The sequence below is a fragment of the Microtus oregoni genome, unplaced genomic scaffold, assembly GCF_018167655.1.
Source record: "Microtus oregoni isolate MIOR12 unplaced genomic scaffold, Mior012 000012F_ref0000307, whole genome shotgun sequence".
NCBI lineage: Eukaryota > Metazoa > Chordata > Mammalia > Rodentia > Cricetidae > Microtus > Microtus oregoni.
In genome coordinates this window covers 38,134,029-38,159,451 of record NW_024543071.1, presented here as the reverse complement: position 1 = coordinate 38,159,451, position 25,423 = coordinate 38,134,029, and the positions used below count along the sequence as shown (strand labels likewise).

Genomic DNA, 25,423 nt, shown 5'->3' with positions numbered 1-25,423 from the left:
CCAGAATTGCTATGTTGATAGGCTGGCCTTGAACTCATGGAGATCTGCCTGCCTCCGTCTCCCATGTGCTGAGATTAAAAGTGTGTGTTATCATACTGCTCCTTTCCCCATCCAGAACATTTTAAAGATTAATATCATGGTTTAATTTGAACAAATACATATTCAAAATTTTCTAGAAATAATGGGTTCTATACATATTTACATTCAACAAATCATCTATAGCACCAGCTTTTAAAAGTTTGAAACGATTAAAATAATGAAGACAAATTTAGTGAACAGCAAATTAACCTTTATATAAGGTTAAAGTATCTTTATAAAAATGCATGTATAATGACATTTTTAATAATAATATGGTGTGGGTATAAATATGGGTGTACTCATGAACATGTATGTTGAAAGGATTGTAAATGTATTAATAGTAGCTGTCTCTTTATTGAAAAATTGATGATCATTTCACTTTCTTCTTCTCACCATAAAGCTAATTCTACTTACAATGCTTAAAAAATGTAAATGCAAACCCCCAATACTAAAATCTAGTCTCCACATGCAGAGCCTATGGCTGCAGAGCTAAAATAAATCAGACAGGTGAGGAACAAAATAGACACGGTGGGGGGAGCATGCTGAGCCACTTCCCTCACTGCATCAGAGGGGAAAACAGTGGTGTGGGCAGGAACAGTTTCAAAGAAACGGGACAATCTGAGGGTGATAGAAATGAATTGGTGCTGGATAAATATCCAGGGTAGACCAAAAAGGACAGCAGGAGAATGCCAGCAATGGAGGTGGGGAAGCGGAAGCAGCAAGAGGCACAACCAATAAAGACCAGCTGGCAATGGTATTGGAGCACCAGCTTAGAGAACTTCAATTCACAATCCAAGGCTTCCATTTCTTCTTGCTCTTATTTGCATATTTGTTCATCCAGCACTGTCTGTGGCCCTCTAGTTGAGTAGCAGGGATTGGGAGCCATCGATTCATAGTGACTATAACACATATGACATTTGGTAGGTTGGGGTAACTAGAATAGTTGAGACTATCAAAAGACTAACACAGGATATGTTCAGTATGTTCAGAAACACCACACACACCTGGGGAGACCCAGAACAGGCACTAGACAAGAACAGAAGGAACATGCCAGACCATAAACAATCAGGAGTTGTAAGTCATGTTCAGCCTTCAGATTTATTTTTAAGAACTCTCTAAAAAGAAAATCTAGTGAAAAATACAACTGATGCGTTCTTCATGGTGAAATGGCCTCCTCACTCCTAGACAGCCAGGGTTCATGATGCCATTCACTTGCTCGCTCATTTAAGAGTCTGGCATGGCCCTCAGGCCTTCCACCTTACAAGCCGTGGTCTCTGTCTAGGCAAACTGTCAATCACATACACAAATCATTAAAAACAGTTGGCAGGGGCTTTCTCAGCCAAACCCTTCATTTTCGAGATGAGGAACCGAAGTTTCTTCTGCTAAGTAAACAAGGCCAAGTGCCTCTTACTTGAAACGAGAGGGCTGTTTAGGATGAGCAATAGTGATAACGTCAGAAGTACTGAAGCCAAAGGCAGATGAATAGTGACTATCAGTGGTACAAGTCTCTGCAAGACGCAGGCTTCAAACACCAGATGGGAAATCTGGGCAGAACGCTTGTTGCCATGGAGTAGAGTAAACTTCTGGACAACCGTGAAACAGCTCAGCTATACAGCAGAAGGGGGCAGCTTCTGTCTGTACTCATCACACAAATCTGCTCAGGTCGCTGTGGGGGGATGGAAGACCAAACCAAAGGTATTCACTTCAGAGATTTCTGAGGCCCCTGGCAAAGGCACATGTTGGTATATTAGCACAATTCAAGTCGAACTGACGAAAGGGAAAATGAGACCGGTTTGAAAAACCAATCAACCTATCAAGGCAGGGTGGGGTGAACGTTACCAAAAAGTCACCGAAAACTACCATGAAGGGTTTAGACTTTCTGATCCCGTATTCTCTTTGTGAATGGGAGTGCAGAAGAGGCTGTGACCATCCCAGGCACAGAGCTCACACTGGGATATTTGCTGTACAATCCACCTGCCTAGAGGTTTGTCTAGACAGTTGCCTGGTTGTCTGGTAATATGAATCAGAGGGGGCAGAAAAAATTTCCCCACCCATCTCTGCTGGAAGCCCCCTTCCCCACCGGGTGCCAGGCCAGCTCCCTGAACCCAAGGCAAGACTGCCCCCCTCAAACCCGGCCTCTGTCTGCCCAGCATAACCCCAACCACCCCTCCTCCTTGCCATCCATATCCCAGCCCACACCTCTGTCGGAAGCCTGCTACCCGATCAGAGGCCAGGCCAGTTCCCTCAAAACAGGGAAGCCACCACCCTGTCCTTCACTTCCTGCCCTGCCCTCACCCACCCAGCAACTCCAACTGCCCTCCTCTCCCCATCCTACCACAGCTCACACCACTGGCAGAAGACTCTAACACCCACCAGAAGCCAGGCCAGCATCCTGAACCCCAGAGGACCCCCGACCAGATCAGAGGCCATACACATCACCAAGACACCAGCCCCAAAGTAGGGTGGCAACCCCTTGCTGGATTAGAAGCCAACCAGGTCATCAGAGGTCCAGATCCCAACTTGGGTACAATCGGTGTGTGTACCTATAACTTACTCTTAGCCCAGAGAAGTATAAATTGTGTGGATGTCTACATCTCTCGAGAACTGTGGTTCTCAACCTGGGGGTCACAACCCCCACAAGGGTGCATAGCAGATATTTACATTATGATTCATAATAGTAGCAAAATCACAGTTATGATGTAACAATGGAATTAATTTTGTGGTTGGGGGTCACCACAACATGAGGAACTGTAATAAAGGGTCCCAGCATTAGGAAGGTTGGGAACCCCTAGTCTATAGAGGGTAGACAAGATGTTAACCCTAGGGAAATATATGAGAGCTATTTGTGCTATTCTTACAACTTTTTAAAGGCTAAGCAATATCTTACATAGAAACATAAATTTATAAAGTGAATATAGAAAGATAACTAACAGCATTACAGAAAAATATAGGATCTGAGTGGCTGGGATAATAGAGTGGCGGGCACATTGGCAGTGCCTCAGAGGGTGGACGGCTGCTCCATCTTTAGTCATTGTGCCTAACACAAACAGACAGTGTTCTTTCTTCTAGTAAATGAATTGATTGAAAAATACTCACTTAAAAAAATCAAACAAACCAGACAATGGTGGTGCATGCCTTTGATCCCAGCACTGGTCAGAGGCAGGTAGATCTCTGTGAGTTCAAGGCCCAGCCTGGTCTACAGAGCAAGTTCCCGGACAGCCAAGGACAGAGGCAGGGAGATCTGTGGGGCTCTCTGGCCTACTTGGTGAGTTACAGGCCAGAGGGGGACCCTGTCTAAGAAAACAAGAAGATGGACAGTACCCAAGGAACAATACCTAAAACAATTTTTTCTGGCCTCTGCAAGCATGTGCATACACATGAACACACACACACACACACATTAAAGGAATTTCCAAAGAATTTTATTTTATAGCTATCTGAGAAATAGCACAAAAAATATTGAAAATCACAGGACATCATTTCTAAAGCAGGATGAAAAGATGCTCGCTCTGTAAGGTACACAATAAGAACATGGTAGGTGCTGTTCAAGCTATTCCAATTTGTGATTTTTTTTCTATAAAGAAAATCCAATTTTCTACGCTTCAAATATTTAAAGTGATGGTGTACCAAATAAATACTTGTTTAACATTTTTGCACTTCAGTTTGAAAAAAATCTGTGTGTGTGTGTTTTCTGTCTGTCTGCCCGCCCCCCCCCCCCATTTAATAGATTCAAACCAAAATTTCCAAAACTAGTTCCTATTGATAAAAAGAGAAAAGATTAGCTAGCCAGTGGTGATGTTCTGTGGAGGAATCTATATAATTAATTCCTCTTACTCTGCCTTCACCCTGCATTCAAACCACACAGACAGGATCTAAAATTCCTTTCAACAGGAGAGATGTCTTCAGCAGGTTCATACTCCAGTCATCGTGAAAAAGAGCTGGACTCCTTTCCACTACATGCTAAAATGCCATGTCAGTCACTGTGGCACCATCTACCTACCCAACTCAGACTTAGAAGTCCACCACAGTCTAGGAGTCTAAAGAAACATCTCAGCAGTTCTGAGTATGCACTTGCTACTCTTCCAGAATCCCTGTCAGGTGGCTCAGAGCCACTTGTAACTCGAACTCCAAGGAGATTCAACATCCTCTTCTGGCCTCTGTGAGCATACACACACACACACACGCACACACACACACACACACACACACACACACACACACATCCTGCCCAGCCTTCCTCTACGGACTTCTTGTCCATGTATTGGACATTTACTTTGATATCTTATGTAGTTTTCGTTCTCCCAAGACACCACAAGGCCCAACATTGACTGTGAAATTGATCGGATTGGGGTACCTACTAGATTAATGAAGCATCTCAGTTTGTGTGTGGAGAATGCATACAACTGTGGGGGCACCCACATGCGTACACTCGAGGCCAGAGACACACGTTGGGTGTGTTCTTCCATCACCCCCTGCCTTACTGTCTTGGGCCAAAATCTCTCACTGAGCTAGAAGCTCACATTTTTTTGGCGAGGCCAGTTGGCCTGTGAATCATGGAGCTCCTCCTATCTCTTCCCCGACTGCTGGGGTGACAGATAGACACAACCCTAGCTAACCTTTTAGGTGTTAGGGATTCACACTTAAGCACTCGTGTGTGTAGAGAAATGGTGCATGTGGCTGAGCCACCGCCCTGTTCCATCTCTGCCTGTCTTCTTATCTAGGAACTGGGAGTCGTACTTGTGAACACAGAAGAATGAAAGAAGACAACACACACAAAGTTCTTAGGACAGCACTCATACATGGCAGGCATCATATAACTCAGAATTTTTGATTTTTTACACACTCAATCTAATATTTCACATTTTCACCAATATCTTCTTCGTATCTGTCTGTTTCAGTAGGTGGAACATTTCATAAGTGTGAAATGCTCATTTCTAGTCATGTCACACTCCCAGGGCCTGATGCAGCCTCAGAAGGTGAGAAATGAACCGTAAGGGCTCTGGCTCGGGAAGGTTTTGTAATGTAAAGCTAACGTGCTTAGCATTTATTTTCTGCTTGGCATCACCAACCTATTGCCTCCCGCTACATGCATTTCAGGATAGGTATGAAAAGAAAAGAGCCCAAACATCAAATCATTTCATAAATGTTTACTTTGTTACTCTTGTATGTTGTATGAATGTTTTACCACAAGCAGGTGGTGCTTACAGAGACCAGAAGAGGCTGTTGGGTGCCTTGGAACTAGAACTACAGAGAGTTGTGAGCTGCCATGTTGGTGCTGGGAATTGAACCCTCATCCTCTAGAAGAGCAGCCAATCCTCTTCACTGCTGAGACAGTTTTCTACTTTAAACACACACCAAAAAAAAACCTTACACTTACCTTTAAGTTTTAACGTTATGAGAGGTTTCTGACGGGTTTTTGTGACTTGTTTGTGCAACTCTCAAGACTGAGCTTTGTAGATGACTGTTTTGAAAGACAGGGTCAAAAAGATGGATGCGCTTCCTAGATGTTTCAAACAAGAGTCACATATAAATAAAAAGGAATGATTGTAAGGTGCATTAAGCAGGAGACTTGGGGACAGCCCTTTGTTGATCATTTGAAAGGCCAGATGCAATAGTGAGTATAGAGAAGAGCAGAGGGAGAAGAAAGAGGTAAAAAAAAGATGTCAAAATCTTTGCAAGAAGGATAAAGTAACACCTTAGACTTAGGGCTGATTTACAGTTTGGAAGAATGAGGGGAGGTGGGAAGAAATGAGAACCAGTTAGACTAAAGAGTCACCAGCCCTACCCTTAACTAGCCTAAGTCCCCAAGGAAAAAGGAGACAGTATGAGGAAGGCAGTATCAGGAGAGAAAATGGCCAACTTTGTTAGAACTAATGGAAACTATCAACTCAAGACCACAGAAAGAAGAAGGAACACTTCATTCTATAGAGCGGAATGAGCTGCAGCACGCAAGGCAAAGAACATAGTCTCCGAAGCAACAATAGAAGTTCAAGAACAGTTGACAATGGTTTTCAAAATGCTCAGAAAAAAAATAATTGTCCTCTTAGGTTTCTCTCCAGCAGAATACTTTTCAAGGACAAAAGCACAATAAAAATGCTTTTTAGATTTTAAAAGTTAAAGGAGACAGATCTGAGGTTGCGGGAAGGCAAGCGCCTGCCACGTCAGCACTGAAGAGACGCAGGCAGGAGGATGACAAATTCAAGGCCATTTTGGGCTACACAGTGAGTTCCCAGCCAGCTTGATATATATATACATATATATACATATATATGTACATATATATATACATATGTATATATACATATATATGTATATACGTATATGTATATATGTATATATGTGTGTATATATGTGTATATGTATATATATGTACATATATATACATATGTATATATATATCAAGACCTTGCCTGAGCAAACTAACTAAACAGATTTTAAAGGAATTTTGGAGACCAGCAAGCCTACACATTAAGGGACTTCTAGAAGGTGGGTTTCAAGTGATCTCCACAAAGTAAGGCATTATGGAAAGACCAGAAGAATGATTAGAGAATCAAAACTGATAAGCTCTAAGTTTGAGGCATGAATATTGAAAATATTATCATCTACAATGTTAATGAATTAGAAAACACCAGATTAGGCTGAAGAAAATGGCATGCATGGAGAACACAGAAGAGTAACAAGGTTGGTCACATCTGTAGGCGTTCACAGACTCTGGTCTCTCGCTCATTCTGCTTTCTGACTGCCTGCCTTCCCAAGCATGAATCCTCATTGCCTCAGCTTTTTACTGGTGCTCCCCCTGCCTCATAATGCTATTCCCTATCTAACTTTGGCCAGGCTGCAAGTCCTAACTCAGATGTCACCTCATCTGTGAGGGTCTATCAAAATAACCCTATCAAAAATCTCAAGGTCCAAATCAGGAGCAGAAGGAGAGAGAGTACGAGCATGGAACTCAGGACTGCAAGGGGTGCACCCACACACTGAGACAATGGGGATGTTCTATCGGGAACTCACCAAGGCCAGCTGGCCTGGGTCTGAAAAAGCATGGGATAAAACCGGACTCGCTGAACATAGCGGATAATGAGGACTACTGAGAACTCAAGAACAATGGCAGTGGGTTTTTGATCCTACTGCATGTACTGGCTTTGTGGGAGCCTAGGCAGTTTGGATGCTCACCTTACTAGACCTGAATGGAGGTGGGTGGTCCTTGGACTTCCCACTGGGCAGGGAACCCTGATAGCTCTATGGGCTGACAAGGGAGGGGGACTTGATTGGGGGAGGGGGAGGGAAATGGGAGGCAGTGGCGGGGAAGAGACAGAAATCTTTAATAAATAAATAAATGGAAAAAAAACATATATTACACACATCAAAAAAAAATAACCCTGTCAGGACCAACTTCTTCTACTCCATATTTCCTGGCATCTCCTTTATTCTTAGTGGGACACTGTTGTCTGTTAAAGATAATAAGCAGGAAGTTATGAGAGAATAGAGGGTCCTTTATACGTCCAGTCATCCTCAAATACTTAAATTGCTTTAAGGATCAAAATTAAAAATGAATAAGACACAAGATGATTATATTCATCATTATAATTTATCAGAATGAGTCTTAAAATTATGTATAAAGTATGAATAATGCAAATTATGTATTTGTATATACACAATATACATCCCAATTATGTCTACTTCATTTTAAGGAGGGCATCATGAAAGTCTTAATTATAGCCATATTCCAGAGTATTTTTAAATTTGTTTTAAAAAAAAAGTGTGGTCCTCAGTGCCCTAATTAACAGTATTCTTAAATAATTTTTAATTAAAATGTTTGAGGTGGGCAAACCATTTTCATGTGTGCGGCCTCACTCTACTGCTCAGTGTCTATCACAGACGGTCTGTGTTATCACCGGCCATGCGCACCTCCCAGGAGCTCCCAGGAGACATGTGTCTTTATCTTTGTAACCCCGTCACCCACCACAGCCCAGCACACAGTAAGCACTCAATACATAATTACGGATTTGAAGCTCTTGCTGATTTGCTCACAATAGAAAATGATTTCCAAAACTCAGACAAAGGGATAGGCAGACACCCAACTGAGGTGACTGCTCTGTTTGCTCATTTCGCCAACTTCTAAGACGTCGCCAACTCATGCCCACATAATCCTCTGAGAAGCATGGTCCCTTCTAGAGAGCAGCTCTTCCAACTTGTAAGCTGAGAGGGGTTTTTTTCTGTATTATTTAACTTATAAACTCTCCTTTATATACAACTTAACAAAAACCCCTGCTATTGGGTTCCGAGAAAGCCAGTTGGGGTGGGAAGGCAGCAGCCAAGCTTGTGTTCTCTAGGTCTTTCACACCCATTCCTTACTTGTGCAGGTACCGCTTGCATCCTCCTGGAGGGTCACATCCACCAACCAGCATCCTGCTCTAAAATCCCTGTGTATCAATGTCCCCTTCCAAGATCTCCAAGACCATTAGCTAACTAGCTCGGCACATTAGTACATGCACGCTCATGCACAGCGGTATTCACTGGTCAAACGCAACACATTTTTCTTGAAGAGAGCAAAGAAATGATCTTTGATGTCTAATGTTCAATATTAACATGAAAATGCATCTTGTTGGTCCACCTGTTTGTCATATTTTTCTCTTTTCAACCTGCTTGGCCACTGGGACACAGCTGCACAGACTAACAGAATCTGGTACAAGGGTACTTCCTGTCTGTGGAGTTGCTGTGCTTACTAGCTGCACAACTTTTGGGGTCCAGTGTACTGGCTAGTTTTCTGTCAACTTGACACAGACTAGAGTAATCAGAGAGAAGGGAGCCTTCATTGAGAAAATGCCTCCATAAGACCTGGCTATAGGCAAGCCTAGAGGGCATTTTCTTGATTAGTGATTGATGGGCAGAGCCCTGCCCTCTCTGGGTGGTGCCACCCCTGGGCTGGTAGTCCTGGGTGTTATAAGAAAGCAGGCTGAGCAAGCCATGAGGAGCAAGCCAGTAAGCAGCACCCCTCCATGGCCTCTGCATCAGTTCCTGGCTCCAGGTTTCTGCCCTGCCTGACTTCCTTTGATGATGAACTGTGATGTGGAAGCATAATAAACTCTTTCCTTCCCAAGTCCTTTGGTCACAGCGTTTCGTCACAGTAATGGTAACCCCAACGAGAACAGTTAGGAATGCTGACCGGGAAAGCAAAGGGGGTGGCAGAGTTCCAGCATCCTCTTCGAGACTCATCCTCCAGTGGCCTAGCTTTCTACCATGAGGCACAACTTCTGAAAGGTTCCCCGCACTCCCAACAATGCCACCAGCTGCAGCCAAGCCTTGACTCTGTGGGTACCTGCCACGTTAATCACAAAGCCATCCCCAGTTTCTCTGGAAAAAAAAAATCAGTATCTTATACTAGCTTATTTTTACCTGGTGACTAGATCTGAGGAGTTAAGAACTAGCGGAAAAGCTAAACGTGGTCCTGTCTGTTTCTAGATAGCAGAACTCCAAAGGCTCCGTGCCTGTGGTTTTCAGACCATCTTTAAGTCACAGGAAGAAACGTACTCCAATTTGGTTTATGAATCCTGCTTATAAAGTTGGCAGCAACGTACAAAGAAATGATGCTGGCTACCTAGGAGCACACTTCAGAACAGTCAAATTCAGTAAGATCACAATTTCACTTATAAAAGGATAGATTTTTAAAATTTTTATGAGAGGGTTTAGCCTGCACATATAGCTTGTGCATCATAAGCCTGTAGTACTCTCAGGAGGCCAGAAGAGGGCACCAGATCCCCTGGGACTTCATCTAATTCCTTAGAGCTGAGCTGGCAGACGGTAGCAAGTGCCTGCCATAGGTACTGTGGCCTTAACTCCAGTTCTCTTGAAAAGCAGCAGTGATATGTGTGTGTGTGTGTGTGTGTGTGTGTGTGTGTGTGTGTGTGTATGAATGATTAAAATTTTTAAATTTTATTTATTTACTTTTCAGACCAATCACAGTTTCCTCTCCCTCCTCTTCTCCCGTTCCCTCCCCTCCCCTCCACCATACCCCCATCCACTCCTCTATTACTGTTCAGAAAGGGGCAGGTCTCCCCTGGGTGTCAACAAGCATGGCATATCAAGTTGAGATAAGACTGTTTCTTCCCTTGTATTAAGACCAGGCATGGCTACCCAGAAGAAGAAACAGGTTCCCAGGAGCCAACCAAAGCTTTAGGAACAGCCCCTGTTCCCATTGTTAAGAGTCCCACAAGAAGACCAAGCTACACAGCTGTCACGTATAGAGAGTCTGAGTCAGTCCCATGCAGGCTCCCTGGTTATTGGTTCAGACTCTACGATCCTATGAGCCAGTTAGTTGTTACTGTGGATTTTCTTTTTTTTTTTTTTTTTGGTTTTTCGAGGCAGGGTTTCTATGTGGTTTTGGAGCCTGTCCTGGAACTAGCTCTTGTAGACCAGGCTGGTCTCGAACTCACAGAGATCCGCCTGCCTCTGCCTCCCAAGTGCTGGGATTAAAGGCGTGCGCCACCACCGCCCAGCTACTGTGGATTTTCTTGTGATATCCTTGACCCCTCTGGCTCCTACAATCCTTTGTCCCTCTTCAGCAGGATTCCCCGAACTCAGCCTAATTTTGACAGCAAAAATTCTTATTGAGCCATCATCTCTCCAGCCCTTTCAGCACCCTCCTGAGAGTTACCACACATATGCCAGGGTGAGGTTACACAAGGGCACTTCAAGTAGACAGCTAAGGACAGGACACTGACCAGCACACACCATCAAACAGAATGATAGATTGTCCTCCATGTGGCTCTGTGGGAAAGTCACACCTGTGTGTGACAGGGTAACACTCAGATCATCACATCTAGAGCATAGGAGCAGAAGTGCCAAGACAAACAGAAGGTTAACATGTGTTGGAGGAAGCTACTTGTTTGTTCCCAGCTGCTCAGCCCTGAAATAATCACATAGAAACTGTATTGTTTAAATCACTGCTTGGCCCAATAGCTCTAGTTTCTTATTGGCTAACTCTTACATATTTATTTAACCCATCACTATTAATCTGTGCATCACCCGCCAGGGCTCCATGGCTTCTCTGTGACTCTGCCTTTCTTTCTCCCAGCATTCAGCCTAGCTTTCCATGCCTAATTAAGTTCTGATCTCCTAAAGGTCCAAAACAGATTCTTTATTCATTAACCAATAAAAGCAACGCATAGACAGAAGGCCCTCCCACACCAAACATGCTCTTGGATGAGTTTTGGCCATGACCAGAAAGGAATCGGGTATTAAAGTTACATCACATGCCCATCAAATTTCAAAAAGTTTGAACAAATGTACGAAAACTCATTTTGAAGGTTTACTCTCTGCTTGAGGAAAAGAAACTCTCGTAAATCTTTGAAATTGAGGCCAAAACGTGGTGGTATTTTTTTATGCATCAGATTGGTGTCACAGGCTGAGTAAAGCCTGAAGCTCTAAGGAAGAATGGTGGGGTGGTTGTGGGAGATGAGTGTCATGAGTAGAGGAGGGCAAGAAAGAACAGTGAGTGCTGTCAGAACACGATCACAATAATGGCATGTGATAAACAACACCTCCCTGAAAAAAGGCAGAGGCCTTTTACCTCAGGTGCATTTTGTTCCCTAAATTGGTCTTGGATGTGTTTTTGTGCCTCCTGCAATGAGAATTTACACTCAGTTTATGAGATATGTTTATTCTTGTCGGGTGTCAGCACATAGCTATGGAACCCCGTGTGGGGAAAGGCTAAGCTGAGTGCTGTCCTCTGTGGACCCTGAATCTGGATATGGCCTTCTGCCTTGTTAGCATGCTTTTCCAGATATAATCTTTAGTGTGTGCCAGACAATTGTGTTTAGATTCCTTGAAAAAGTCCTGGGAAAGGGCTATTGTCTTACTATTTCGTATGCGCTTAATGGCATAAATAAACTACATGTTCTTCTGAACTGAAATAGCCTTCCTTGGATCACGGCTTTCTTTGTTTCATCTACATGTAAAATTACACAGGAACTGAATAAAGCCATCCACAGCATTAGACTGTAGTCTGGCCCCTTCTTTCATGTCCTCAGGTTTAGCGAACAGATCTGTACAGGTCGGCAAAAGTTGACAAAGGGTGTGGACCAAAATATGGGAGGTTCAAAGATATGAAGGAAACCTGCGTTTTCCTTGCTTGGCTTGCTCCCTTATGTCCCTTTTCCTCTTGTTCTCTCGCCCTCTGCCCAATCACAGGCCACTACTAAAGATCCTAATCCTGTCTGGATTGCAAGATAGCTTTCCTTATTCGCCTTTCAATCACCGTAAATCTAGCACAAATCCTGGGTTCCTCCTTCTTCCCACAGATTGTTTGGACAGATGGGGGAGGGTAGGAACAGCTGTACAAACCTCCATTCATGCAGCCAAAGGTTGTGATTTCCTTTTTCATATGAGTCATTGATGCACTGTTTTGCTCAACTGGATTAAATCATTTTCCAGGTACAGTCATCTCTTGGGAGGGAGGTGTGAGAGGCTAGGGAGGTTGTTTTCGTTTCCAAATGCTTCCCAGAACCAAAGGTTTTTGTTTTGATGCGGTGTTTGTTCTCAGTACTAAGGACAGAACCTAGGGCTCGGAACATGCTAGGCAAGTCCTCTGGCCCCACGCCACATCCTCCCAGCTCTGCAATTCTGAACAACGCAAACATCTAATTCTATCATCTTACTTGGTTTCATTTATTTCATTCTCTTAAAAAAAAAATCTCAATTTTATAGAAAAAAAAATCATTCCTCTTTGGTCTTAAGAAGTGAAGTTTTCGGTACCGGGCAATCTGTTTTTTGAAACAAAGAAACTGACTGTATCTAGCATTCCAGTGACACGGAGATATTAAATTGTATTTCTGAGATAAAGTAATAAGATTTTTTTAAACTTTACATTTATAAGTGTTTTGCCTGGATGCATGTACTTGCTCCGCAAGCATGCGGTACTTGTGGACGGCAGAAGCTGGAGGCAGAGCCACAGGAACTGGAGTTACAGGTGGTTATTCACTCTCAGCCTCCATGAGTGCTGGGAACCAATGCAAGAGAAGTAAGTGCCCTTAACTGCCGAGCCATCTCTCAAGCACTATTATTTAATTTGTAACATGGCTTCAACTAGTTCTGAACTCTGACACTTACGTTTGTCAATGCTGTGGCATCCACTCAAATTAAATATTTGCAAATGGGGAACAGTAGCATTTTAAAACATGTTTTTATCTATTCTTTGAGGACTTCATACACGCGTATAATGTATTTTGATCATATCCCTGCCCACTGTCCCTTCCAGCTCCTCCAAGACTTCCACTAGGACTCCCTTCCAACTTCATGCTCTCTTTTTTTTTTTTTTTACTATTCTTTATATATATAATCCATGGAGTCAAAGGAAAACAAAAAGAAAACAATCTTAAAGAAAAAGATCAAGAAAGAGGTATTGCAGTTCCAAGGACAAGGAACCAAGAGGGGAATGACTGATCAGAGATCTTAGACACCCCTGCAGAATAAATGATGGATCTCTCTGTCGGGAGTTCAATGGAATGGGACCAAGGAGACAAGGTTGAAAGAGAAAAATCAATGTTTCAGTAGGGGAAGTATACCTAGAGTGTGTGTGTGTGTGTGTGTGTGTGTGTGTGTGTGTGTGTGTGTGTTCGTGTTTATGAGTGAGTGTGTGCACACATGTCACAATGCAGGGATGGGATTGTAAAGGTCAGCTGACCTGAGATATCCTTGTCTTCATCCTTGTTTGAAGATGGAGCCTCTTGTTTTTCTGCTGCTTACAGTATATAAGCAAACCCAATGTCCATTCTCCTGGTAGGGACTTGCTGGGATTATAGAATTTTGTACTACTTCTTCATGCTTCTCCTGGGCTCTTAGGATCCAAACTCAGGTCATCAGACTTGGGAGGCACATGCCTAACCTACTGAGCCATTCCCCAGCCCTTCAGGGAGTCTTTTAATCAGACCCAGAGCCATAAGAACTGGGAAGAGGAAATGGATTGGGATTCAAAGAACTTCATCCTGTATCCCCTGGGAGAGCCACAAAGTCTTTGAACTTTTTGTTACCTGCCATGGTACCCAATGGTGATATTAACTTTGAAGTCCAACTTTCATTAAGAAAAGGGTAAGGCTGAGCTGGGACGGAAAATCTGTATCACACTGAGGTTGGGATGTGCTGCTTCTGAGGCACTACACAGAACCTAGTTGTTAGTATACCAACCAGGTGGCAACAGTTGGCCTCACTATCTGTAGAAGAAGCTGTTAAAAGTATAATATATTTATAGGTAGTGGAATTAAGGAAAGTAATCTTCAATTCTTAGGCTTCACCATAAAACCAAATCCTCTTAAAAATAGCATCATTTCCAATGGATTTAATCCTCATCACACTTTCTGAACATTTATATTTGTTCAATAGATGTCATTCCTGAGACCACACTAAATAACGTCCGATGTTGTTCTTACTAAGGTACAAGAGGAAGACGAACTGTATAGTGGTTGCTGCAATTTTTCAGAACACTGAATAAATATTTTCTGAGCACCTATACGTTTTGAAAGAGCCTGAATTTGCTAGGAATTATGAGATACTTTCTGCTTTTTACAGATGCAACATGAACAGAAGCGTACAATTTGAACTTGAATGTACACAAATCAGATACAGCAAATGCATAGGAATTCGCTGTCAGAGAAACAGACAGTAAAGGACATCAAATGGAGGAAGAAGTAATTTAAAAACAATGAAAAGATTTGTGATGATATTTAAGTTGAACCTTGTGCACAAGCAGAAGGGAGATAAACAGCTCGGAGTTGGCATACCTAGTCCGTCTCTGTCCATTTCTGCTGATGGTTCTTCATCACCATGAATGTATAAGGTATTTTAAAAAGAGACTTGGCAGAGTTCTGAGGTAGAGCAGAGCACCACAGAATGAGATTGTGTGTGCATGTGTGTGTATGTGTGTGCACGCACGCATGTGTGTGTGCGTGTGTGTGTGCATGCACGCATGTGTATTGCATGTGAGCATGTATGTGTGTGTGCGTGTGTGTGTGTGTGTGTGTGTGTGATTTGTCACTTATAAAGACACCAGTCTTACAATGAGAACTGTGCTCTAATCTGATTCACATACCAAGGACCCCACCTTCTAAACCTCAGCCTCAAATAAAGTGCCGTCACCTGCTGAGCCATCTCAAAGGCCCTATGTGCCTCCCTTACTTAGTTCTTCAGTTCTTTAGCTCTCTGACAAAAATCACTTATTCTTTCATTCTCTGAAACAGTGTCTAGCTGTCTAAGAAGCAGATTCGGGAGTTGAACCTGGGAGATACCTAAGAAAGATGTTTAGGAGAAGGCATATGATTCAGCCGGACTAGTGATTCCTCTCCAAGCCTTCATGTACCTCCCTTCCCCCACATCCCAGAAAAGGCCCTTCGGGTCCCTAAGCCCAGGAAGGCAGAGCTTTGAGAAAGTAACTACCCTTGAGCTTCTTCATATTGGCTTCCTTCCAAAACTTGCCTCCCAAGACAGTCTGGAGCTTTGCCTGTAGTAACCATAGCACTCTTTGAGGAGTGTACTTCAGTAACTACAGGCAATGAGCAAAGGGTCCAAGGGTTCACACAATGAAGACACTTCACCAGCTCACAAAAAAAGTTTCAGGGGAGTTCAACTCTTCAAAGATGGCAAAGCCTTCTGAGTATGCACGTGAGGATATTTCTAGTGATTTAACCATGAGGGAAGCTCTCTCTCTCTCTCTCTCTCTCTCTCTCTCTCTCTCTCTCTCTCCTTCACTGCTACCACACGGTGGTTAGCCTTCTGGCCTTCATTAACCATGTTCCTGCAACCATAATCCGTTTCACATAGACCTGATAACAATGAAGTTAGCCATCCAGGTACTGAACCTCGGAAACCATGAACCAAACAAATCTTTTTTTTTTTTTTAATTGGTGTTCTCAGATATTTTGTCACAGTGATGAAACAGTCTAGCACAGTCATAGTCCCAGATGGTGGCAGCAACATCTCTAGGTATCCTTCCTCATAGAAAAACATCTAAAGAAAGTAAGGGTGCTTCTTACCACATCCCTTAGCCACAAAGAATGCCAGAAAAATAAGGACCTGATAACTGGAAAAAGGATTATCAGGTATGAGTAGGCTGAGAGGCCATTAAGGATGGACCCTTCGTCCACAGTCAGCTTTGGTCTTTATTGCCCTTTTTCTGGGTAATATCAATTTTAAGAGAAGCATCCTAATGGCTCCTTTTTAAGTTTTAAAATACTATATGAGAGGGAGGAGATACCAGGGATTCCTTAAGGCCAATCAAGAGAAAGTTGCTTCCCATTAATCAAAAGAATGAGAACTGAGTTCTACCTCTGACTCTGGGTAGAGACTTGACATTCTAAACTGGTCCCAAATATTAGAATATTACATTTGACGATCTTATCCTCTAAGAGATTAACGCAACTAAACCTGGCAATGACCTCAATAAAAGACATCCTTCACAGAGGTGGGAGGTCCTTTGACTCCCCACAGGGCAGGGAACCCAGTCTGCTCTTTGGGCTGATAAGAAAGGGGGAGTTGATTGGGAGAGGGGGAGGGATGTGGGAGGCGGTGGCAGAGAAGAGACAGAAATCTTTAATAAATAAATAAATTAAAAAAAAAGACATCCTTCACAAAAGCTGATACACCATAAAGACATACTAAAGAAACTGAAGGAATAACTGATCAGATAACGTACTTACACATTCCAAGAACCCATCCCTCAAAACTATTGGTTATAGATCATCACTAGCCTACTTTCTGGGTTCTAACCAGAAGGCATAACTTTTCCCTTGCTCCTTCCGTCTCTTTTGATACAAGCCAAAATACCAAGCACACTTGCCCTGACATACAAGATGTTCTCACTCTGTTTGGAGACACTCATGTCCCCCTACTCCGACACAGCTGCTTGCTGATCTCTGTTACTGAGTTTGCAGCTTTCTTGGACCCTAACTCAACAGGTACCATTATCCCTTCTTCTCCACCTCCAGCAGCTGCTGAGATTCACAGTTTGACTACTCTGTTGCTTTCAAACTCTATCAAAATGGTTCTTGAACTCTCTTTGGAATCCTTTTTTTTTTTAAATTTTCTTTACCCAATGAGACCAAGAATCCACAAAAGGGGACCATGATTCCAGAATGACAGGCTTTCCATGCCTGGCTACTACCATGGTGCATCCATTAGAGGCTGATCAAATTCAGAGGGTGTTAATTAAAACATAGTCATGACTCTTGAATGAGTAACCAAGCTTTCGTCACAATACTTTTTGTATGAATGTGTGTGCAGTAGTGTGTGTGTGGTGTGTGTGTGTATGTGTTATGTAAGTGTTGCATGCAAGTAAATGGGAGCATGTTCCATGTGTGCTAGAAGAGGCTGTATCTTCCTTGATTGATTTCCATTCCATTGTCTGAGACAGGGCTTTTCACTTAACTGGAAGTTCACTCTTTGGGTTAGTTGGACTGGTCAGCAAGCTCCCAGGATCTGCCTATCTCTACCCACCCCAACCCCAATGCTGGGGTTACAGGCATGTATAGTGATGCCCACATTTTTATATGGGTGCTGGGGATTTGAACTTGGGAAAATAGTTCTTACTCACTGAGCCACCTCTCCAACCACTGCCATGAACAGGTTGGATGGAGAAAACGATTTTCAAGACTGCAGGAAATCAGAGGATAATCCTGTGATACTTGGGCACGAATGAATCATTTTAGGAAACCCATGCTCCTGTTTCAGCATGGGTTAAGTCCAATTTTTCTCTTCAGGACTAGGACAATATTCTGAGTTTGTGAGCTTGGCAAGGAAGGTGAATCTTCACCCTCCCAGTCAGGGGCAATGGATGATTCAGTGTCAGAGATTTGTAATTCAGACTAAGAACTCTATCAAAGCAAGATGGCAAAGCCGTCTCAGATGAAGTAGTACTTAATCAGTCTGGGGAACTGAAGAGCCCTTTGTCAGGGTTACTGACCCTTTTTCTACATGTTCAAATGCTACCTTTTCTTTGAGGCCCAGCTCAACACTCACTTCCATGGCTGGGTAGATACTGCCTCTAGTTTTACATACACACATCTTCGTAATCTAGTATGTGAGGCTCACACACATTTATAGACACCACCTTGGGCTCCAGAAATCAGCAATAAGACCATGTGCACAAGCCATCATCCGATTCAGCTGACTTGACCTAAATAGCTCTCCACTCTGTCCACACTCCTTGTCCTCCATGGGTGGCAACTGCTGGTGTATACTGGCCCTGGACAGCCTCTCTGTCATGCATTATTCCACAGAGTTTACCCTTATAAAATAACTTAGAACTTCCCACCACCTCGTGAGGTAATGATTGGAATTATTTTATATATAAGAAAGCCTAGAAATGAAAATGTTGAGTTGACCAGATTCATAGAAGAATCGGTGACAGAGGCAGTCTTAGGAGTTCATGCAACATTCTCCTTCAGCTAAACCACTGTAGCAGTCTCTAACAACCTCACTCCCTGACCTATCCATCCCCATGTCCCCGTGCTTGAAAAAAAAATCTTTATCTAATTCTACATGGCCTCTATCATCCTGGCCTGTCTTACATTGTGTTATCTTTCCCTCTCTACCAGACCAACTCCGTTCTGACCATCACAGCAGGTCTGGTATGTCTCATTAGATTAGTGACCTCACTGCGGCTGCTTTCATACTTCATCCATTCATTCATTCGTCTTCACTGATGAGCCCAGTTTTGGATTCGAGACTCATTCCACTTTTATTATCACAAGTTTGGTGCCTTGGCTAAAATTATATACAGTATGTGTCTGTGTCTGTTTGGATATGCATGTGTGCAGTGAGTGTGGGTGCCCTTGAAGGCCAGAAGAGGGCATCAGCTCCCCTAGAACAAAAGATACAGACGGTTGTGAGCTGTCGTGTGGATGTTGAGAATCAAATAAAACCTCTAGAAGAACAACCAGGCTTTTAAGCACTGAGCCACCCCCTGAAAGTGTAAGTTTTAAATTCAGGGGTCGTTCCTTAAGGAAGCAGACTGTTGAGGGAAACAGAGCATGGTCTTTGGTCCATGTTTTGAGAGCTGGTCCCACTGCCACATCTGTGGATGATTGGCTTCTCTAACCAGCTTCTTGACTGTAGTGGGAGTAACACTGGCAATACCGTCCTAGTGACAGAGCAGCTAAGGACCCTGAAACCTTTCCCAGGTACAGCTTCATGTCACCATGCACGAATGACAGACGTCACGATCAGATCACAAAAATGCACAGCTGCCATCCAGCACCTGTGCCTCATCCCGCGAGGTTTACCCCAGGCCTCAGCTTTCTTCTCTACCACGTAACTGCACAGGTGCTACCATGTGGAAAGCTGAGCAACAGGCTTAGGGCTTACTAGAGGTGGAGAAAAGAAAGGGGCCCGAACGACCACAATCTGAGTACAGTACCAACTAAGTGTGAACATTGTCATACATACGCTCTTTCTGTATCAGATTTAAGCCTGAGTCTACCAAGGAGGGAGCTGGGGCTTGGGAGATGTTCAGTGTCTCATTTCATGGTCTCAAAGCAGGCGAACACTCCCACCCAGGGCTTTATTTCTACAGAGAATTTGCTCCTAACACCCAGTGGGCACACTTCCTCACTCTGGTTTCTGTGTAAAACGTTCACTGAAAGTTCCAACCTTGATGAATTCTTTAGAGTCAACTTGACCGTGGTGTATGTGGGAAGAACTGGGTAAACAGTAATATCTGAGCACACTGTGTTTCAAGATTAATGAAACATTTGAAAATGAATTATACATTTTGGAATCTTTAGTGCAAAAACAAGCTGTATGCTGCTTAAGTGTAAAAATTAACCCTGAATTCTAAATAATACCAAAAATGTTGGATACAGAGGGATTTTTTTTGTTTTGCTCTTTTAAAAAATAACTCATTTTTAATATGCTGTACTTGAATGAATGAAACATAGTCATTACCATCCTCCAAGCCTAAGTCAAGAGACAGGAAATGAGGAGTTAGACCTAGGACAGAGAAGACAAGGAAAACTGTCCCTTCCCTGAGATGCTGCCCGAGACCTAGGCCTGAAGTGATATGAGCTTTGAACATTTCCCCCAATGGATCCCCCAGGATCACTTAGACTGGAATTCACCCACTGCCTTGCCTGAGTCTCCGAAGATGCCTACAAGAATCTGATCCTGGACCTATGCATTTGGGTTCTCTGAGGAGGCTATCTCGGAGCCAGTATTTTCACAAGTCCTTCTAGATACTCCCAATCCATCTCAAGCTGTGTCCTGGCATCAGCTTAAAGAGCTCACTACAAATCAGAGGCACCCGAGCCTGATGGTTCCAAGCATTCACTTCCTCACTTCAAGGACATTCTAGTTTCCATATGCCTTGGAATAGTTAAATAATATAAATAATAAGTATATAAAGAAGCAGCTTGTCTTACTAATCCTAAATGTGTGGCATTCCCTACTTCAACATGAGGGAGATGGAATACTGAAATAGATACCCAAACCTTACCCTTTAAGGCTGGGGAAGGGGTAATTAACTTACTGACTTGCACGGAGGAGGGAGACCAATAGTTAACAATCCACCAGCAAGGGGTTTTCAATTGCAAATCTTGACTGGCTTGCCGCTGTGGCTGATTCCTAGTTAATTTTGTCTCCTGCGGGAATGGCACACTCTCCAAACTGGGAGTCTCAGCATGCGCCAAGAGGAACACGCTCTCTCACTGAGACTCTCAGCATGTTCCAAAAGGAACACGCTCTCTGACTCAACCACTAATTGCATGTTCAGGATGCTGTTATTCTTCTGAATAAACTCAAGGGAAAGATTAGTTTTCCGATAGCTTACACCCTTTTCTTACTTATTCCCATCATGTCTCCAAACCTGCTGTCACATCAGATACAGTATTAGAATTGACGGAATAGGCGATTAATCCCAGAAAGAAAACTATCAATTGAAAAGCTCCTGTGTTCAAACTAGCACCTCCTCTCTGAAACCAGTCTCCCGGTGTCTGCATTGGGTTTCTTGGGGTTTGCACCAGGTTAGTTCACTAAAATTGAGGGTCTTGATTCCTATACATGGCGTGGATGTGCAGGTCCCCAGGTTTACTGGAGTCTCCATTAGGTGAGCTCTGAGACTTTTTATCACCTTGGAAACACAGCATCAAGCTTCCCCATACACCACCACCACTACCAACAACAACAAAAAACAAAGACCATGAGAAAACAATATTTTGGAGCCCATGGGGTCACTTTAGCAGGTAAAAGTGCTTGCCACCAAGCCTGAGGATCTGAGTTCAGTCCCTGGAATGCACACAGAGGAAGGAGAGAACCAGTTCCCACAGGTTGTTCTCTGAACACCCATGGACTTGGCACATGCACACACAGAGACACGCACACACACACACACACACACACACACACACACACACACAAAATGTTAACAATTTTTTAAGAATATCCATCAGATTTGGTTATTCCCAAATACAAGTTATAATTCAATACTGTCAATGATTCAGTGGCACTATAGTCTCCAACCTGGCAGCCCACAAACTGGTATACTTTGAGAAACAGCCCAAATACCCCATTCTTCCCCCAAATGAAATGACTTCACTTATCAAACTGACCAAGACACTGCTAATATATTTAGTTACCATCTGTATGAACAAAGAAAAAGGCACCAGACATCATATAACACTTGTGGAATCCTAAGGGGAGGCTATATAAGATCAATTATCGTAGAAGGCATTTTCAACTTTAAAATGAAACCGATTGTTTTAATGCAAATGGCTGTGTGTGTGGTGGGGCGGGGAGGGAGGAAGCGGGGAGATTGAGAGATGTTTCCAGTTCTATCCTTCCCAGCATTAAACTTGTATAGCCTGCAGCATTAATGCATTTTTTTTTAAAAAATGAATATGTGAATGAAGTCGGGTGTTTTTGTTTATTCTACCTCTGAATTCAGTAAACAACACTAATCCAATGATGCCCCTCACCCCCACTCTGTGCAAGGAATTCAATCACATTTTCTGAGGGTTCCTACCATGTTTTGCTAGTACTCCATAGCTCCTGGCCTCTGGGGTGTCATTCCACCCTAACCAGGCTATGAACCTAGTGACCAGGCTGTTTGCATTCCCTAAGAGCCAAACGTTCAAGTTCAACTCCAGAGCCACAGTGCTCGCTCTGTGCCAGAGCGAACCGGAATGAGCAGCACCGCTCCAGAGTCCCTCCACCTGCCTGCGGTGCCCCGGACCCCGTGCCCACTCACTTTGCCGCTGTCGCTCACGCCGAGGAGGTGATCGCGAAGCACCTCCATGGGGCAGGTCCAGGTGGAGTGGACGAAAGTCCCTCGGAAGATGTGCGCCAGCGGCGGTGGCGTCCGAGCCGCACACATGGCAGCGGCGGGGCAGCAGCGCGAGTCCACGGGTCGAGGAGGGCGCACCGGGCGGGCGGGCGGGCGCAGAGCTGTCCCTGTTGCCGCGGCGGAGCGGGAGCTGCTGGGACGCCGGCCCTCTTCTTGCCCCGGCTTCCCTGGGCAATCGCCTGCCCCCTGCAGGCCGCGCCCAGGGGCTGGCTCCCTGCCTCCTTGGTGCCAATAGGATTTTTCTCTTATGAGTTGGCTCGACTCCCGTGGGGTGTGGTTTTCCTCCCCACTCCTGCGTTGGTTTTGGATATGTTAACTCCTTGAGTTATCGAAATCAAGCTGTTCTACCTTGCTGTCATTGCACACCTAGAGTCTTCTCCGAGTCTTCTACACTGGTCGGACCAGTCATCACCTCAACTTGTGCTCCAGGTTCTGAATTTGCACAAACAGAGCGATAAGTGAAAGGTCTTTTGGAGCCACCTGCCTTGAGACCAGTTTCCTTTCCCACGATTGCAGGATGCAGAAGGTGTTCATTCTTTGCTGGGGTTCTTGAAGCGTGTCGTACAGAACCTTAGAGGGAGGACCCTACCACCAAGGGTTAATATGGAATTCAAAGTCCCTCTTGTTCCCCTAAGGTTAATATTTTAGTCTTTGCGCCCATCCACATACAATATCACGGCCAACTTTTCTGGTCTAATGTAGATGACTCTTGATTTATTCAGTTGTAAAAGAGGAGGAAATGAGATCCCCAAGCTAAGCAGCAGCCGTGAGCCAAAGTGCGTGGATAGGAATCTAGAGACCATTTATCTGCAAGACTATGAGCCTGAGGTCCTCGACTCCTTGGTCGTGAAAACAGGACTTGGGCCACGTCACTGCAAAGCCGGTCCTGGTTCCCTCCTCAGGCAACAGCCCCAGGCTCTTATAGTAAGTCTTGCCTGAAGGATATTTGCCTTGAGAAAGTGGATGCTAGGTTCTCACAGCTGCTCCTCCCAGCAAGGCTTTCCTGTGAATATGAATGGGGCGGCTCTCTTGTAAAGACTTTGCCTCAAATGATAGCACCACCCCACGCCACATAGTGACTGCCCCTGCCCAAGAGTTAGCTGCCCCCTTCCCCGGAAGTTCTCTTTCCACTAATCCATCCTTTTCCTGCTACTTCAGTCTTCGTAGCCAATCCTAATGAAGGTCATGTTCTCCGTTTGCTTGTTACCATTTCTTTTTAATGTTAATATAGCATTTCTTTGAGAATGTCATACAACATCCTTTGATCACATTTACCCATTACCCCACTCTTCCTTTTAACCTCCTCCCAGATCCACCCGCACCCTTTCCCCTTTTTCCTTTAATTGTTATTGCTATGTGTATACATACATAGAAATGTCAATACAGCTTGTTGAGTCCATTTAGTTTTGCTTATATGTATATGTTTTAGGGGTGACCACTTGTTACTAGAAAACTAATTAATTATCTGGGGAAGACTGACTCTCCCTCTCAGCACCTGTTAATTGCCTGTATCCCTTCATCTAAAGGAGGGGCCTTGTGATAGTCTCCCCATCCAAGCTTGCTCGTCAACTGATGTTATTGCTCAGGTCGCATGTAGGCTCCTATATTGCTGAGCTCTCCTGGGTGGAACTTGCCTGCAGTATAGAAGACAGGATCTTGAAGCATCTGGCTCCATCTCCTCGCCCTCATGTTCCCCGAGCTTCTGGAGTAAGAGTTTTGTTATGGCTCGATTAGTTGGGTCTGGACCCCCCACAGTTGTTCTCTGCATCAGGGTTAGTTGTGGATTTCTGTCATGGACTCTGCTACAAGGAGAAGCCTCCTTGATGCAAGGTGAGGGTTAAGCTTACCTGTGGATATAAGGGTAAGTATTTGGAGTGTAGCTAAAAGTTTGACTGGTTTAGTAAAGTGGCAATAGTAGATTCTCCTCTAGGGTAAATAGCCTCCCCAGCAACGGGTATTTGGACAGATTCTCAGTATCAAACCTGAATTGCCTCCTACTGAGTGGGCCTTATGTCCTACTAGAAAGGTGTTGGTTACTATTGCACCTTTAGGTATACCTTGTCATATTGGTCATTGCTGTAGTGTGTGGGCGTCACAGCTGGATAGGACTGTTGGCTGAGTTTTCTGTCTTGGTAGCGGCCACAGCACCTTTTGGTGCCATTAGAGCCAGTCCTCAAAGAGAAGGCTTCCAGGTCAGTCCCAGCTTTATTCCTTCCTTGTGTCCAAACAACGTGGTGTCTTTAGCAACATGGATTTGACTTCAGATCTGGGAGGCAGCCAGTAACAATGCAACCGCCTACATTGTTTTTGTTTTTATGGCGTCTCCTGGAATCCCTGAACAACAACTTGAAAAGAGGTTTCTCAAGCCTGGTAGTTTATTTCCACTTATACCATACACGTGCATGTGCATTGGTGCACATAACAGAAATGCCAGAAGAGCAAAGGGACTGTCCAATGCCTGAGCGAGGACTGGTGTTCCTTGCATATTTGTTAAATGAATGGGCGTACTTTCCTTTTCCTGTAAGCGGAACACCAGTGCAGATACGTATCTACTTTGGCTCCCATATATAAGGTGAGACCTCATTGCATTGCTTGAGCTGCTTTTCACTGAAGTGAGCTTTTCATGACATGATGCTGGCTTACATTTAAATTACTCATGTATTCCCTTCTGGGTCCTTTCACTTCCTCTCCACTGAAGAGAGGTTACAGTCTAACTAAAGTCCACAGTTACCAATTCATCCCAACTTACACTAAACTTGCCTGCTTCGGTCCCTAAAGTCTTAAGATTTGAGAAAACTCTCAGTTCCAAGCACATGGAGATGGTTGGTCACCTGCCAATGACTCCGGTGCAGGTCATGGCACAAGGGACAGCTCTAGTCATGAGGCGGAGGATGCTGGTTAACGAAATTCCAGGGAAACTTCACTGAGAGATTCAGTCACCGGCCTGCTCCCCCTTTTAGGAACATTTGTTTGTTTGCAGTTGCTTCTGAACTTGAAAATCTGTCGCTTTTGTTTTTAGAAGCT

At 43.9% G+C, this 25,423-nt stretch overlaps 1 protein-coding gene across 1 annotated transcript in view; it reads right to left on the bottom strand.

Moving 5' to 3' along the window:
- The window catches only part of Gda (guanine deaminase), a 64,851-nt gene extending 42,246 nt beyond the window's left edge, over positions 1–22,605 (bottom strand). The window contains exon 1 of the mRNA XM_041661271.1: positions 22,304–22,605. Within this exon, the coding sequence (XP_041517205.1) occupies positions 22,304–22,429 (126 nt within the window). The 5' untranslated portion in view covers positions 22,430–22,605. The remainder of the gene's footprint in view (positions 1–22,303) is intronic.
- Between the last annotated feature and the right edge of the window lie 2,818 nt (positions 22,606–25,423).